The sequence below is a fragment of the Thamnophis elegans genome, chromosome 10, assembly GCF_009769535.1.
Source record: "Thamnophis elegans isolate rThaEle1 chromosome 10, rThaEle1.pri, whole genome shotgun sequence".
NCBI lineage: Eukaryota > Metazoa > Chordata > Lepidosauria > Squamata > Colubridae > Thamnophis > Thamnophis elegans.
Genome location: NC_045550.1, coordinates 6,062,707 through 6,080,057, shown reverse-complemented (window position 1 = coordinate 6,080,057; position 17,351 = coordinate 6,062,707). Strand labels below are relative to the sequence as shown.

Sequence of the window (17,351 nt, the reverse complement as noted above, 5' to 3'; positions counted from 1 at the left end):
GTCAGCTGAAGTAGCTTTGCAGTGCTGCATTTAACCACTGCGCCACCTCGGCTCGGGAAAGACTGCACAAAAGGGAACACTTTCTCCATGTTGTCCTGGGAGTTCCAAATGATGTTTGATCGGGCTCATCGGAGCCGTGGTGGCGCAGTGGTTAGAATTCAGTACTTGCAGAACTAACTCACTGCTCGCTCCAGGATTTCTATTCTGAGCAGCTCAAGGTTGACTCAGGCTTCCAGTAAAATGAGGACCCAGATTGTTGGGGGCAATACGCTGATTCTAAACTACTTAGAGAGGTAAAGCTGTAAAGCACTGTGAAGTAGTATATAAGTCTTAAGTGCTATTTGCTAACAAACCTGTCAGCTCTCACCCAAATGCTAAGGATTCTCAGATTCTAGACCAGTGTTTCTCAACCTAGGCAACTTGAAGATGTCCGGACTTCAACTCCCAGAATTCCCCAGCCAGCATTCGCTGGCTGGGGAATTCTGGGAGTTGAAGTCCGGACATCTTCAAGTTGCCAAGGTTGAGAAACACTGTTCTAGACATACCGACTCCTGGCGTGGGGCACGTTTGAGAAATTCAAAGTCACCATCCAGTTTTACCCTACAATGTTCAATAGTCTATGAAGGACGAAAGTTTTTAATTCTACTGTGGATTCTGTAATGTTCTCAATCAGAATTGGTTCAAGAACATTGAGGGCCTGGTCCAACTGAAATTATAGAAATTGTCACTTTTTATTGAAAACTGCACTGAACGCTATATGCTCACCTTTACAATAAACAAATACAGTTAACGGTAATACACTAAAACAAAACATATTTCTGGTAGCCATTGGTTCTGGTTTTTGTTTTGTTTGGGACAGCTTTTAAAACTTTTTATCACAGAAACAGAATGTACCCATACAAAGGCTCGGAATAAGCCATTTTTTTTCCCCAACAAAAGGTGATGTTTTCACAAAAGACTATGAATATAACATGTAAACTAGTTGATACAAATCTAATAGGATTTGTTAAAATCAGTCACATCTAATAAACACATTTTGAAGTGCCCTTGTATAAAATACCACATGAAGAAAAGAAGACTTCGATGTCTAAAAAAGTGGGTTTTTTGTTCATACAGTCTGACAAGTTACCATAAAAAGTGTTTTTTTTTTTCCTGAGACATAAGGAAATGCAACATTCTTGAATCCTTTCCAGCTCAAGACTCTTCCACTCAATAAAATAGCTGTGGATTTAAAACTGAGAAAAATATATTTGAATATAAATGTGAGACTTAACACTTTTTTTTCCTTTTGCATCATCATGTGTTATTGAACTTACAGCTACTTTATTAAGTGTATCTTGTGGGAGAAGCGTCAATTTCTGTGAAAAAGGCAGTAAGTTAACGTAGGCCTTTTCCCCTCTCTAAGCTATATAACTGTAATTAAACTTTTGAGTAGCATCCCTCCAGTAAATTAGTGGCTACGGATAACTGTAACGAGCAAAAGTGTCTCTCCGTGTGTGGGTCATCTTTCCTCAAGGTGTCGAAAGAGAAGCCAGGTAATTGAGTAAGGAAAGGGCTGAAGTCACAGGATGGCGTCCTCTCTATTATCATGTAAGTTTCGTTAGGGCTGTTAGATTATGTTCTAAGTAATAAGATACTTCAATCAGCTGTTTTTCCCCCCAAAGGGACATAGAAGATACATATATTATTCTTGTGATTGATGTAAAGATGAAAGAACTTAAATACACAATAACAGAAGCTGATCAGTAATGTTATCAAATCCTAGTTTTCAGTGCTTCAGTAAGCAGATGACTTCTTCCGTTTCCCCCTCCCTCCCTTAAGTCTTGACTCCTATCTTGTGATTGTTGTGGTTGTCGTTGTCGTCGTTAACACTGGAACATCATGATGCATCTGTCCAAAATGAACCTTACAAATTTTGTATCAAATCCCTTTCAAGTTTGTCATGTTCTTATCCAACGTCTCTTGGTCCCAAATTGGAGTGCTTTAATTGTCTGCTATTGCTCATTTGGATGTTCCCTGTTGTCCCCATGTTTGGAGGGCTGGTTGGGAGATGGAGCTTGAGAAGGGTGGGCCACAGTTGGAAGATTATGGGTAACTGGAATCCCTCCTGGAATGATACCTTCCATAGCTGCTGGGATTCCGCCTGGAGTAACACTCATCATTCCTGGTGGATATCTAGAAAGAAATTGATTTTTAATTAGAAGAAAACAAATGCGCACGTGTTTCTTCATGGTATTGGACCTGGGTACTTGAGAGACCGCCTGCTGCCAATTACCTCCCACAGACCCGTTAGATCGCACAGGGTCGGCCTCCTCCGGGTTCCGTCTACCAGCCAATGTCATGTGGCTACCACCCGGGGGAGGGCCTTCTCTGTTGCAGCTCCGGCCCTTTGGAATGAACTCCCCGCGGAGATTCGGACCCTCACCCCTCTCCAGGCCTTCCGGAAAGCCGTCAAAACCTGGCTGTGCCGGCAGGCCTGGAGTTGATGAGTTCCCCTCCCCTCTCGACTTGTATGGCTGTATGACTCTTGTGTATTTTAATTACGTGTATTGTTTGTATCCCCTTTCCCCTTTTGAGTTGTTCGCCGCCCTGAGTCCCTCCTAGAGAAGGGCGGCATACAAATAAATTAAATCTTAATCTTCTCTAGAAAAAGGAATGGTATAATGATTAAGGGATTGGGGAATCCCGTAGGAAAACTATTTTCCTAATAAGTTCAGTAATAACATCTATTTCAATTCTTTCAAGACAGCTCTTACAAAAATGGTTTTATCCTATTTCTTTATTCCTGTTATTTTAGAAGCCTGTGCAAAACAGCCAGAATATATATCCCAGCAGTTGAAGAAGTAATCTTATTTGAACCCAAATCCTCTTGGGGTTTTTTTTGCATCTCTTTTCAAAAGATAACAAGACAGAAACAGTGGCCAATTTTTTCTATTGGAAGAAAGAACGAAAAGTGAGATTTTATGTAATAGGTGCTCTTTCAGGAAACACTTCAAAGAATATAATCTAGCTCAGTTTTGAATTATCTAGATGAGATGGGCAACACATCAACCTAATTAAAAAAAATGTAACAGTGCTTATTTAACTCTTATTTTAGAAATTAATTTCAAAAATAATGGTCTAAAATGCATATTTTAAAATTGATTGAATATGTAAATGTATACAGAAGTTTATAAAGTTACAAATAATTGTTTAAATTAATACTAATGGATTATGTTCCTTCAAATTTATTTCCAGTATAATTAAAATAAGAAAGCCAGTTTCATGTAATAGTTAAAAGGCTCTGGAATGGGAACAGGGAAAGTGAAGTCCTAGTATTCCTTAGCTAAAAAAGCCAGCTCGAACTCTTTCAACTGGGGCGAGAGAAGATGGTGCTGGCAAACCACTTTTGAAAAATGTTGCCAAGAAAACTACATGAACCTATTGGTTCAGTCACCTTGAATCAAGATTGACTTGAACGATCATAACTATGTAATCAAAATGGTTGTCAAATCTTTTCAAAACATCTACAGGCAATCCTTCACTTAGGCCCATTCAGCGGTCATTCAATGGCTCTGAATGAATGGTGATTACAACCAGACCTTGGACTTTATCGTGTGTTTTTATTTTCCATTTTCATTTTCGTACAGTCACATATATACTGTGCATAACCGGGGCCATATAACATTAAACAATAAACACAGCCATTCCTCTTGTCAACAATACCCCCAAAAATAGAAACCCAATGTACCTCTTTGACCCTCCATACACCCTTTCTTTCTCCCCGCTCCAACTTTCCATCTTCCCTCCATCATTCCCCTCTACCCTACTTCCCCTCCCACTCTACCACTCCTCTCTCCCGATACACTCCCTCCCTTCCTTCTCCCCCTCCCTCCAGTCCTCTCTCCCACCCTCTCTACCCCTCTTTCTTCTATCCCTCTACTCCTCCCTTCGGTGTATTTCTACAATCTATTAATATATTCAGCTTGTCCTATTTTTACAGTGGAATTAAAGAGCAACAGTATACAAGTGCAGTCACGTTACTTTAAAATCTAGCACATACTATGTATCCCCCCCTCCCCCATCAATGGCTCTGAATGAATGGTGATTACAACCAGTCCTTGGACTTTAGACAGTCCCAGAACTTATGACTAGTTGCATGACATGCGATTTACATGATCAGCATTTGCAACCTTCCGAGGGCTTCCCCAGAAAGTCAATGTGGAAGCCGTCAGAGAAAGTTGCAAGTTGCAAGGTAAGTCTTCCCTACCCATGTGCCTTTCCTCAGCCTCTTTGTGCTTGTGCCACACCAGCTATTTGTGCACTCCTCACACCCTCCCTGACTCACACCTCTTGCACACACCCTGCCCAACCTGGGTCATGATCTCATGCACTCTCTCTGACCTACGTGTCTCATGCATCCTTCATACTCTCTCCAACATGCATCTTTTGTGGACCCCCTTGCACCTCCTCAATCCATACTACAACCTTGTGCAGCCTCTGTGACTTGCACCTCTCGTGCATCCTCTTGCACCCACCCCAACTCTTGTCACATCTTCTATGCATTTCTTTGAATTTCCTTGCCCTGTCCACAACACACCAGCAGCTATTAGCAATAGCAATTAGACTTATATACCGCTTCATAGGGCTTTCAGCCCTCTCTAAGCGGTTTACAGAGTCAGCATATTGCCCCCAACAATCCGGGTCCACATTTTACCCACCTCGGAAGGATGGAAGGCTGAGTCAACCTTCAGCCGGTGAGATTTGAACAGCCGAACTGCAGAACTGCAGTCAGCTGAAGTAGCCTGCAGTACTGCACTCTAACCACTGCGCCACCTCGGCTCTATTGACCCTGCCTGCTGACCTGGGACTTGAAACTTCCTGCTGGCTTCTACACTGACTTTGGTTATGGGAAGCTGGCAAGAAATTGCCTTATTTAACCGTGACTGTATGATCATTATAGCAGTGGTAGTCCCAGTGCTATCATAACTCCAGGACCACACAGTTTATTGATCAAGGATCTCACGTAACTGTGACATGGGAAGCAGTGGAAGTCCCAAACAGATGGGTGACAGCTAGGGTTGGGCAAGTGCTACAGAGCACAAACCAGGTACATGGGTAAGTGCTATGGAGTAGATGTGTACCAGAGGTGGGTTCCTACCAGTTCGCAGCTATTCGGTAGAACCGGTTCGTCAAATCTACCGAACCGGTTAGAAGAGGTTCCACCAGTGGACCCGGAAAGCAGGCCACACCTACAGAAGAGGTTCCAAAATTTTTTGAAACCCACCACTGGTGCTTGGATATGATTATTCTACACTATCATGCTCATATTTATAAAACTCAGTGCCTCTGTGAAAGGTAAGGATGACTACTGCGTTTGTGGTGCAATCAGAACATTGCGTGTGTTGAAGTTGTTTTGACGCAAACCAAAGATGCCTTTTGAAAAACAAGTTGACATCATATTCTTATGCATGCCAGTGCTGTGTGTGGGGTAATTTAAGGTGGTTCTGACAAGTGTCATCGGCATCTTCATATCCGGTCACAGGGGCGGCAAGCCACTCCCATCCGGTCACATGGGCGGCAAGCCACTCCCACAAAGGAGGCCACACCCACAGAGTAGGTTCGAACAATTTTTGAAACCCACCACTGATGTGTATGGAGTGTGGGTGGCTGCCAGGACTGAGGAAAAAGCAGCAGGACTGGCAGTTACTTGTAATCTCCTAGCTTTACTTGTGGGAAGCTGGTAGAAAAGTTTCACATGGGGATCACACAACCACAACTACACTGCAATTGTCCTATTTGCAAGCCTTTTGCCATGCACCCAAATCATGATCACATGACCATGAGACTGCTGCAATGGCTACAACTTCATGGATTGGACATACCATATATGAGAGCCGAGGTGGCGCAGTGGTTAGGGTGCAGTACTGCAGGCCACTTCAGCTGACTGTTATCTGCAGTTCAGCGGTTCTAATCTCACCGGCTCAAGGTTGACTCAGCCTTCCATCCTTCCGAGGTGGGTGAAATGAGGACCCAGACTGTGGGGGTGATATGCTGACTCTGTAAACCGCTTAGAGAGGGCTGAAAGCCCTATGAAGCAGTATATAAGTCTAACTGCTATTGCTATATATCATTCTTGTTCATCATCATAATTTAGAATGCTTACTGAATGAGGGTTCACAAGGAAAGCCTTTCTGTGTTATACAATTCTTGTTTGCAAAAAACAGATTACTAAATGGCTTGTATAAATCTTTATGGAACGTCCAAAGATTTTAATTTTTTTGTACTGTACTGAAAGAGGACCACAGGATAGTTTCTGGAGTCTATAACTTAAGTTTGGATCCATCTTGCTTGGGAATTAAACCTCTTAGGGAAAAAAATTCCCGTTTTCAAACATAATACAACTATCCACATACACATACACACACATGCGTCTGCGTGTGTACGTGTGTGTGTGTGTACAGGCGTGTTCTTTTGTGTGGTTTTCTATTATGTCTAAAGTATACTGTAGGTTCTTGGATCTATAGCGATAACTGAAAAATAAAATCATACACAGCTGGTTTTGAAAGACTAAGACTTTATAATTTATTTTCTTTAATAAAAGGTCCTGCTCTCAGTTTACTTGAGAAAGAAGGAAATTTAATAGAATCACAAGAGTTGTAAAAAGCTATTCTGGCCATCATGTTCAACTGCCATTCCATGGAAGAATTTGAATTAAATTATCCAGGACGGACAGCTGTCTAACCTTTCCTTAAAGAAAATCCTCTTAAGATTCTATTATATTGAACTGCTCTTGGGCTTAGATATTTTTGCCCCCTAACATTTAACTGGAAACTGCACAATATAACTTCAATCGGTTATTGCATATTGTGCCTTGTGAAATAATGAAGGACAGACCTTGTCTTCTGTGTCACTTCTTTTTTGTTACTCGAAGGATACTATTGTATTTTCCAGACTGTCTTCTTCCGGTCAAAAGCTTCCCACTCCCCCAGCCTGTTCCTATTAATTCCAATGAAGAATAAGAAACTACAGAGGAGCAATGGAAATCTTCCTTATTCCCTAGTTAGTCTAAAGTTTGCCTACAGCTTATATTTCAAGACTATCTCAGAGCAACAGATATGTGGATTAGCAGTGATGTCTTTAATAAATGAAAACTGATGCATTGCTTCAGCTCAATGTTCCCATCTCAAACCAGCAAAACATCTAGTAGAGAGGATGGTAGCCTAATAAAGATGAATATATGATTATAAGAATTGTCTTTTTTTTCACAAAAAATTAATCACCTTTGCAAAATAGGTGCATTTATATCTGATTACACCAGTAACGGTGAGCAATATAGGGCCATTCCAAAATTGTTGGATTATAGTTGCCCTCAACCCCACTGCCCAGGTTCTACCCTACTGGAATACTGTTCCATGGCGTGACCCGACAGAGGGGCGAACAACAAAACCGCGACCGACTAAACTGCGTCTCTAAAACCGCGATGTCATCAACGCGCCGACAATAGCACGTCGACAGAAGGGCGATTTACAACAGCGTGTTGGCAGAAAGGCGATTTAAGTTAAGGTAAGGGTTAGGTTTAGGGTTAGGTTTAGCGTTACGTTTAGGGTTAGTTTTACAGCCGCTTCTGTCGCCGCGCTGTTGTCGGCGCGATTCAGCGCTCATTCGTCGGAGCGCTTTAGAACATGCGGTTTTGTCACCACGGTTTAGTCGGGCGCGGTTTTGTCGTTCGCCCTTTTGTCGGTGAACTGTTCCATACAGGGTTATTATAATGTACATGATAGTATAAGCAGAGCCAAGTTATACCAAATACATTTTATGTTTTTAAAGCAATTAAAAAGTTCTAACATTGTAAAAGGGTATATAGTCTGTAGAGATTCTCAGTCATCCTGGTCATGGTTGCCCCAAATGTGCTTTTTCAGGAGGCAAAAAACTTCCAACAACCTGTAAAACAGTGGTAGTCAACCTGGTCCCTACCGCCCACTAGTGGGCGTTCCAGCTTTCATGGTGGGCGGTAGGGATTTTGTCTGATACTGAAGCACTTTCCTTTTTAAAAATTTAATTAACTTTTTTTAAAAATTTCATCGCATTATTTAAAAACATTTCATTAGGTTTTCATAAATTCACCATTACTGTGGAACTGGTGGGCGGTTAGAAAATTTTACTACTAACGGAGATACAAAAGTGGGCGGTAGGCATAAAAAGGTTGACTACCCCTGCTGTAAAGAGTGCAATTTTTTTTCAAAAAAATCACCCAAATGGCAGAAAACTGACATTTTCTAGACTTTTCACTTAAATATTACCGTTTACTATTTAAAGTTACTATTTGTAAGTATAAATGTCTTGGGTCACTCTAAGTTCTGCATGTTCAAAGTTATTTAAATGATCTAGTGCAACAACTGAATAAATTGATATTCAAATCAAGGAAAGCCTTTCGTGAAGTATAAAACAGAGATCAACAATAGTTTCTAGCCCATCATTATGACATGATCTCCACCTGATGGCCTGGATTTAAAAAAAAACATTTCTTTGGTTGTTGAACTTTGGAGACCTGACAAACACTTTAATGCCAAGATTGCGTCCTTAATGCTTTTATGATAGGGAAGCGGAGCAAGATTTTAATGAAAATAATCTCTCAGAACCTTCTACCACTTCTTGATTAGATTACAATAGTAATCATCCTCTGTGGATGCAAGTTCCAAAACACAAAAAGCTGAAGGATTACTACCACCCACTCAGAAATCTTAGATTTTGAGTAACTCATTCTTCAAGCCCCTTTGTTGAACGGACAGAATTACCAAGAAAGAAATAAAGAAAAAGGAAAAAGAAAAATTATTTTATCTTACCTGTATGTGGCACCATTGAGCTCTGGATGAATTGCTTGCTGATCTATTACTGACCAAGGCGCAGTTGTGACAAAGAATTCCTTGTTGACACAATTCCGTAAGCTTTCAGGGATGCGACCTGGAATAATTAGAATTTTAAGACTCTTACTGATATTATGTAGGACACTCTACCAAATGTTCTGTTTTTCCACAATCCTTTAATTGAGGGCTGTGGGAATATTCTTCCTGACTCCATTTCCAATTTGGGATGGTGTTCAAAACGAAGGAAGCTAGTGGAAGTTCCCTGAAGGTGAAACAGTATGCAACATGGTGTGTTTGCTTGTTTAATATAATTGCCAGGAATCTCGCTGAGCGTTTTAAAGGGTTAGAATTTAAAGTTCTCCATCCCTTTGCTCTGCTGCTGTTTCATAAGACCCGCTGGAGCACATCATGTTTACTTGCTTTACTGGAAAAAGCAGCTGTTGGAAGAGGGGCTGCCTCATGTACCTTACTAGCCAAGTAATTGATAGGGAAATGGCAAATTCATACACGGTGTAAAAGTGGCTGACAAAATACTAACTCTCTGATTGATCAAAATGGGATATTCTTTCCACCAGCCACAAAAATATTCAGCCTCCATTCCATGAAAGTGGAGATAACATCCTTGATAGAATACTCTTACAATACTGATAGATATGATGATCAAGTCTTATTCTAGACCTGGACCTGGTTTGGTATCTATCATGCTATGAGCCAAGGTGGCGCAGTGGTTAGGGTGCAGTACTGCGGGCCACTTCAGGTGACCGTTATCTACAGTTCGGCGGTTCTAATCTCACCGGTTCAAGGTTGACTCAGCCTTCCATCCTTCCGAGGTGGGTGAAATGAGGACCCAGACTGTGGGGGCGATATGCTGACTCTGTAAACTGCTTAGAGAGGGCTGAAAGCCCTATGAAGCGGTATATAAGTCTAACTGCTATTGCTATGCTGGCAAAACCTGGTTTAAAACAAAAAAACAAAACCACATCCCTCCTTCCCAGGGCTAAACATGTCACCTATGCGCCTCAACTGTCTTGGAAACTCAGAGACCGGTTTCTAATCCCAAACCAAAGAATGCAGCAGAAATATTCAGGCAAGGATGTTTTCTGTCTCGGGAGGTTTTCATGATCAGAAACATTTGCGTATAAGATTCAGCCCAGACGCAGGGAAGCCTTCCGGGGAGGCATCAAACCTCTCCCGGAGCAAAGCACATGAGAGTACCTGTAATCGCTCGGCGTATCTCTGTTGCAGCTGCTTCTCTCATCTCTAGTGACGCCTGTTCACTGTACCAAGCAGTATGTGGAGTACAAATTAAATTGGGTGCATCTTTCAGGGGCCCCTGAGCAAAGCTACAAAAACATTTTAGAGACAAGGTTTTTTTTTTAATAAAAAAAAAGCTCTGAATGAAATCCCACCAGAGAATTGTTATTTATTATTATTATTTATTTGTCTTGTATGCCGCCCACTCCCGGAGGACTCCGGGCGGCTCACAAAAGACAAGGGAAAAGGGGGAACGAGACAAAGACAACATATTAAAAAACAAAACCAACATTCACAATTTCCGTGGAGGTAGATGCTTCTCAGCTCCCCCCAGCCTGCTGGAACAGCCAGGACTTGGTGGCTTTGCAGAAGGCCGGGAGGGTAGTAAGGGTCCGGATCTCAACAGGGAGCTCGTTCCAGAGCGCTGGAGCTGCAAATCCCATTTCACTACTTCTTTGCTTTCCTTCAATAATGGGTGATGGTTGGAAACTGGAAATCTCGTTCCAGTTTAACCACTACCTCAAAAAAAATGAGCTGATATAAAAAAAATAATAATTTTATAATGCTTTCCAAGCATAATAAACGACAAGGTTTGACAAATTCCCCAAGGAAAATGATTTCTAATCCAAGTTTTTAGGACTTGGGGCAGATTAAGATGTTAGATGCAATCAAATTGTATGTGACAGGGACGCCAGATGTGTTTTATTCGTATGTCTGCCCAGATACATGAAATCTAAGTGAGTGTTGCAATTTTCTTCTAACTGATATGGAAAAAAATCTATTGGAATAGAAAGAGGGCAGGGAAATAAACGATGAAGGGTCTCAAGCTTCTCCTTGAAGTACCTCAGTGTAGCAATGGAGTACCTTGTATTATCATTTGATCTTTTGGAATTCAACAGGACAGAAAGTCCGGTATTAAAGCTAGTTTTCAAAATAGTCATTGATTGTGAGAGAAAAAGGGATTTATTACAACAAGGAAGTAAATAACTTATTTATTTGAAATAATCAATTTTTGCAAAGTCTTTTGTCAAATTTGCTCTATTTAAATAGAAGTTTATATTCAAGCCACCTATATATAAACAAAGAGCAAACACCATTGCCTTCTAGCATTGATGATGTTACCTAGTTGGGTAATGAAACGCCTGCAGGAAAACAATCAAGCTGAGAGAGCATCAAGGATCTCCCCAACTTAATGTTCATTAACCTCTAATTGAAATTTAGTTTTTGGTTCAGTAATGTATGTGGACAACAAAGTAATTTATGGCCTCTAGACTTTGTCGACTACACAATGTCGTCTGGCGGCTCCTTGGGGGAGAGCCTTCCCTGTAGCTGCCCCGGCCCTATGGAACGATCTACCCCCTGAGATCCGGACCCTCCCTACTCTCTCGGCCTTCCAAAAGTCTGTTAAGACCTGGCTGTTCCGGCAGGCGTGGGGCTGTTGATCTCTGATTGAGCTTCAGCCCCATTAACATCGAGTGTATGTTGTGTCCTTTTTTAACTCGCTCTGTTTTGTATTTTTTAACTTTTTTAGTATTCTGTTTTTTAAACTGTTTTTATGTAAGCCGCCCGGAGTCCTTCGGGATTGGGCGGCATACAAATCTATTAAAATTCAAATTCAAATTCAAAAACCATTTGACACTTATTAGTTCACAAGAAAAATATAAAGCAGGGCTTCATCTGGACCAAAGTTTTCCAGTCTTGGCAACTTTAATAAGACTTTGAGTTCAACTCCCAGAATTCCTCACTGAGCCATTACAGAAAATTTGCATTCTGCTTTCCCTATTTTGTTCTTGGCTATAGGTTAGGGGGGTCGATGGGAGGAGTCAAAATAGACAAGATAGATGCATCCCGGCCTCACTGTTCATACTTGTCACTGCATGTACAATAGTGGTGGGTCTTGGTTACAATGCTATCCATGCCTACCACCTTGCCCATTCCAATCACTGACAAATATATTTTGAATTATTTGTCAATACTCATATATGGTCTCACACAGAAAACCAGTGTTTTTTTCCCCAACCATGGCTACTGGTGAGGCTGTCTGCTTGGTGAAATTATGAAGGAAGAGATCTTTAAATGTTGTAGCGGTGACAGTGGAATTGAAACCCACCTTCCTAATACAATTGATTAATTAATGAATTCAACAAATATATATGGCTGCCCATCTATCAATGGAAATGTCTGCTACTTGAAAAGCTGACATCACCAGGGATATCTAGTTGATCAGCAACTGTGTTTGCCTAATACTCAATTAAGTGATTCTTAGATCTATTGCAACGTTTTCTCCTATGACTGGATTCTGTGTTCAAGTTACTTGTAGAACTCTTGATGATGGATTGATTTTATATTGCTAATACTATTATGGTTTTAGACAATGCTTCTGTTTGTTTGCCCTACAATATGAAACCGATTCTCGGGATTATTCTCAGCAGGACGACAGGAACAGAGCCTCAACATTGTGAGGCTGTTGAAATACCATCAAACTCTGAATAACCTCGAAGCATTTTATTGGAGTGGGAGTTTCCTCCAGCTTTCTACAATTTAATGTACTTATCCACATAACAGATGAAGCCATTAACCATAATACCTTTTACATTTTCAATTTAGAAATGTCGTCCGTAATTCATAGGTTTATAGCAACACTTGGATCTTCCTTGAAGTAGCACTGCATATATAAGGTGACCAGACGTCCCGATTTTGGCGGGACAGTCACGCTTTGGGCCAATTTTTCCCGCGTCCTGTGGCGTTTAAAAAAAGTCCCGATTTTCCGGTCGGCCACGCACATGGCAAGAAAACACCGCGCGGCAGTTTGCAACTGCCGCGCAGTGATTTTTACTGTCACAGGTTCCGGAAGCTGGGGAGGTCCTTTGCAGGCAGCTACAACTGGCCGCCCGCAAAGGATCTCCCCGGACTTGTTTTGATGAGCGCAGGGCGACTGACGGTAGTTTGCGCCGGCCGCACCCACTCAAACTATCGTCAGTCGCCCCGTGTTAAAATCTGGTCAACTTATGCATATATCTTATTGCAAATAATAGCATGTGGATAATACGGTTCTTTCAATAACTGTATTTTTCCCGGACCTGAATCCAATAGCTCACAGAATCTAACTAAGCAGATGGCCAGATTCCATGCAGAAGGGATACTTTTGTTCGTGGAGCCACGGGGAGTCACAAATCACTGACCTTTGCCACTGGTGACTGCTTGTTTTGCTGCTTGGAAAGAGCTGCAATTCTAGTAGAGAGGGTCACTTTTCAATTTAAAATTCAGGCTTGTGCCATAATGCCAATGTTCTGCTTAAAGGAGCACCCTTTGTTTTTGCTTAAAGGGACTACAATGGATTCCTCACAGAAAATCCCGAAGAATTCAGGAGAGGCTATTAGGTGTACAGGAAATGCAACTTTTACAGCTAACTCCGTCCATTAGCAAAGCCAATTATGGCCCCCCAGTTTTTGCAGCTCAATAACAACAGGCTCCCGCTGATCTTTAAAACTTTCCAGCAGGTTTCTAAAATCTTTATGAAGTTTTATTTCTGAAAGTTCATGCTGCTCATCTTGCCAAGGGCAATTTTTTTTTTTGTCTATATGGCATTTCAAGCTTATCAGGACAGGATTTACTTTAGCAGGATTTCTCAATTTTAGCAACTTTAAAATGCGGACTTCAACTCCCAGAATTCCCCAGCCAGTCTGCTTGCTTGCTGGTTAGTGAATTCTGGGAGTTGAGGAGTCTACATATCTTAAAAGTTACTAAGGCTGAAAAACTCTGGCTTTAAACCACGGGTAAGGAACCCAGAGGGTATGTTTCCATTCCCCAGCACTCTGAGAATTTGATGGATCCTTTTTTTCCTGAAAATGAAATGTTGATGTGGGTATATGGGTAGGTGGCCACCAGTATAAACTGTTCCAATCTTCTCCGTTGAAGTACAGTCTTATCCCAGAAGCAAAACATTTAGTCAAAAATTCAGTCCTACATAGTCTAATGAGATCAAAGCATTTTATAAATGGCCTTCTGAGTTGTTCCAAAGTTGTGGCCTGGCCCCCAACTCTTTAAGTGTTGCCCAGATCAGGCAAGCTACAATACAAGGTCTTCTAATACTTACTTAAACGGTTCTGATTCGTGGACATCCAGTGCTGCCCCTCGTATCCTTCCTTCCTTCAGAGCTTGGGTTAAGGCCTTTTCATCCACCAGACCACCTCGTGCTGTGTTTACCAAAAAAGCTCCCTGCCTCATCTAAGAGGAAACAAGAAGAAAAGAGCTGAAGAAGCTTCTTGGATGAGAAGCGAAACATCTTCAAAAAAAAAACAAAAAAAAAAACCAGAAAGTCCAGTTGCCTCTTGAAAAAGCATCTAAGGGACAACCATGACCTGGATGACTCAGAATCTCCACAGACGAAGAAAGAAAAGACCATTCCACAGTTTATAAAGATTTTATTCTAGGTTTGTCACCTTACTATAACAGCATTAATATCTACACCCTTGGTAGAATCTGCTCTGAAACCATTCAGGATCATAAAATGAAGGAGCTGGTGTCTGTAAGTAAATGTTGGACAACTGTAATTTACTCTTCAAAAACTGATGCATTTTTATTATTAAATCTTTCTCTGCATCAAGGAACACCATGCATTTTATTTCTCTTGCTCAAGAGTGAGAAATTTCCAACTTGTTTTACAGAAGCACATTGTGGAGAATCCATCCTTGTGCAAGTTTGATTTCTCACTGAACTAACTGGAGGGGTTGGGAGTGGAGAACCATATTACAGTAGAGCTCTTTCTTTAGTGTTGAAGAGTAGAAGGGCATGTCTATGGCCTCCCATTAGTGAGGCAACAGAGTTGCCCCCCTCACTTCTGTGTTTAACCTCTACTGAAACTGCTATTAGTCATCTGCCAGTTCAGGGTTTGATACAATCAGCATAGTGGTGGTATCCAATTATATTCCAACTCCAATCATCCAGTCAAGGGATATCAGGTCCCAAAGTCTGGAGGCTTCATAGATCTGGATGAGTGGAACGCCAGATTCAATCTTGACAAAAATGAGCGGATATTTGGCTCCTCACTCTGAGATATTTCCATCTTTAGTCTTGGGAGGAGTAGTACTTTCCTATTTAAGACCAGTGAGTAATTTTGGAATCTTCTTGGATTCCTAGCTCCTGTTTAAAAAATAAGTGACAGTATGGCCAAGAAGAGCTTTGAAAAGATTCATCTAGTGTTCTGGCTGAGCCTGTTCGTAGATCAGGAAGTTCTTTGGACTGTCATTCATGTCCTAGTCAACTTGTGATTTTTGTAACATACGCTGCCTAAGGTTGTGCTTGAAGATCATTCAGAACCTAGGAATGGTCCAGAGTGTGGCAGTAGGGGCATTACATTAAATGCAGCACTGCAGGCTACTTCAGCAGACTGCAGTTCTGCAGTTCAGCTGTTCAAATCTCACCGGCTCAGGGTTGACTCAGCCTTCCATCCTTCCGAGGTGGGTAAAATGAGGACCCGGATTGTTGTTGGGGGCGATATGCTGACTCTGTAAACCGCTTAGAGAGGGCTGAAAGCCCTATGGAGCGGTATATAAGTCTAACTGCTATTGCTATTTAGATTTACCTGCTTAATCGTAAAGTCATTGATCAGGTGATGGTTATGTTCATTGAGGTTACAGTGTAATGATACGCAGTCACTCTGGTACAGCAGGTCCTGAAGTGTGTAGACGCGCTGAACCCCCAGGGACCTTTCAATCCCATCTTGCAGGTATGGGTCATAAAAGATCACGTTGAATCCAAATGCTTTCGCTCGAACAGCTACTGCTTGTGCAGTGCGACCTATATCAAAAAAGACAAACAAGAAACCACATACACAGACGCGTACATCAGAGAGCTGTACCCTGTTTCCCTGAAAATAAGACCTCCTTGGATAATAAGCCCAATTGGGCTTTTGAGCGCATGCGCTGAAATAAGCCCTCCCCCCAAAATAAGCCCTCCCTGAAAATATTGTAACACGGCAGCAGCCTATGAGGTGACCACACTTGCCACTTCCTACACCACAAAAATAAGCGTGACTCGACAAATGGGCGCCCGACAACAGCGCGCCAATGAAACCGCGACGTCGACAGCGTACCCACAAAACAGCGCTGACAGAAGCGTGATTACGGTTAAGGTAAGGATTAGGGTAAGGGTAAGGGTTAGGTTTAGGGTTAGGTTTAGAGCACGCTTCTGCGCTCATTCGTCAACGCGCTTTTGAACTCGCGTTTTTCTCCCCGCGGTTTCGTCGGCGCGCTTTTGTCGAGCGAGCATTTGTCGATGAACCAAAAATAAGACCTCATGCTTATTATTAAATAAGGCAAAGCACTTATTTCGGGGATCAAAAGAAATTAAGATGCTGTCTTATCTTCTGGGAAACACGGTAGTAACAGACTTGCCAATCTGACGGTACGTTTAGTTGTGAAGAGTGCATTAAGTATAGACTGAAACAACTGGCTGCCAAATACATTCTCCTATCATAACAAAGGCATTTGTGCTGCAAGGAAATTCCCCTATTATTTATTTATTTGTTTGTTTATTTATAGATTTGCTATAAATATCTTCTAAATATTTATATATAAATATAGATACTATATAAATAAATACTTCTTTGGGCATCTTCTAAAACGATATTCCTAACATTAAAGGTGGAAGTTGAACACTTCAAAAAGGCTAAAAGGGACTGGATGAAGAATTTTAAGCCTCTTCCTAAACTGTAATAAGGAGGGGTGAATTTCAACTCTAATGGCCAATTTATTCCACAATAAAGAGGTGCCAATATTTTACATGGTTAGAAAAAGACTTTTCATCTCCTTTCCTTCCCCCTTCCTGCTGGTAGAACTTAAATCTCCAAGAGATAAATTGTCTCGGCTGTCGTCGTTGAAGGTCAAACATGGAGCGTGTAATGCAGCATGTACGAGGGCATTACAAGAATCTGCCTTCAGAATATAGGCAGCTATGGCATTTTTCAAAAAAAGGCCCATTAAATATTTGTCACCGCACTTCAGAAGCAATTAATTTGAATAAATTTAGCTATGTGCATGGAGAAGTATGCCCCGGCTTTAACAGAGAGTATGGTGCAATAATCAGCCGGCTGATGTCGAATTCTCAAATTGGAAGGTGGGGAAAGGAAAGAGACAAGAGACTCCAGGGAACTCAAGGTAAGTAATAATGTCTTCCAAAGAACCAGAATGGAACTGGATCAGGGGTGGGTTTCAACTGGTTCGCGGCAGTCCCCGTGAACCGGTTGGTCGG

At 41.6% G+C, this 17,351-nt stretch overlaps 1 protein-coding gene across 6 annotated transcripts in view; it reads right to left on the bottom strand.

The window, feature by feature from the left end:
- Positions 1–707: 707 nt before the first annotated feature.
- CTBP2 (C-terminal binding protein 2) overlaps positions 708–17,351 on the bottom strand; it is a 270,925-nt gene continuing 254,281 nt past the window's right edge. For all 6 annotated transcript variants that reach the window (XM_032225573.1, XM_032225572.1, XM_032225574.1 and 3 more), the window contains 5 exons: positions 15,685–15,899; positions 14,197–14,327; positions 10,062–10,189; positions 8,826–8,943; positions 708–2,175 (listed from right to left, as the gene is read on the bottom strand). In XM_032225573.1, coding sequence (XP_032081464.1) covers positions 1,995–2,175; positions 8,826–8,943; positions 10,062–10,189; positions 14,197–14,327; positions 15,685–15,899 — 773 coding nt within the window. In that variant the 3' untranslated portion in view covers positions 708–1,994. The remainder of the gene's footprint in view (positions 2,176–8,825; positions 8,944–10,061; positions 10,190–14,196; positions 14,328–15,684; positions 15,900–17,351) is intronic.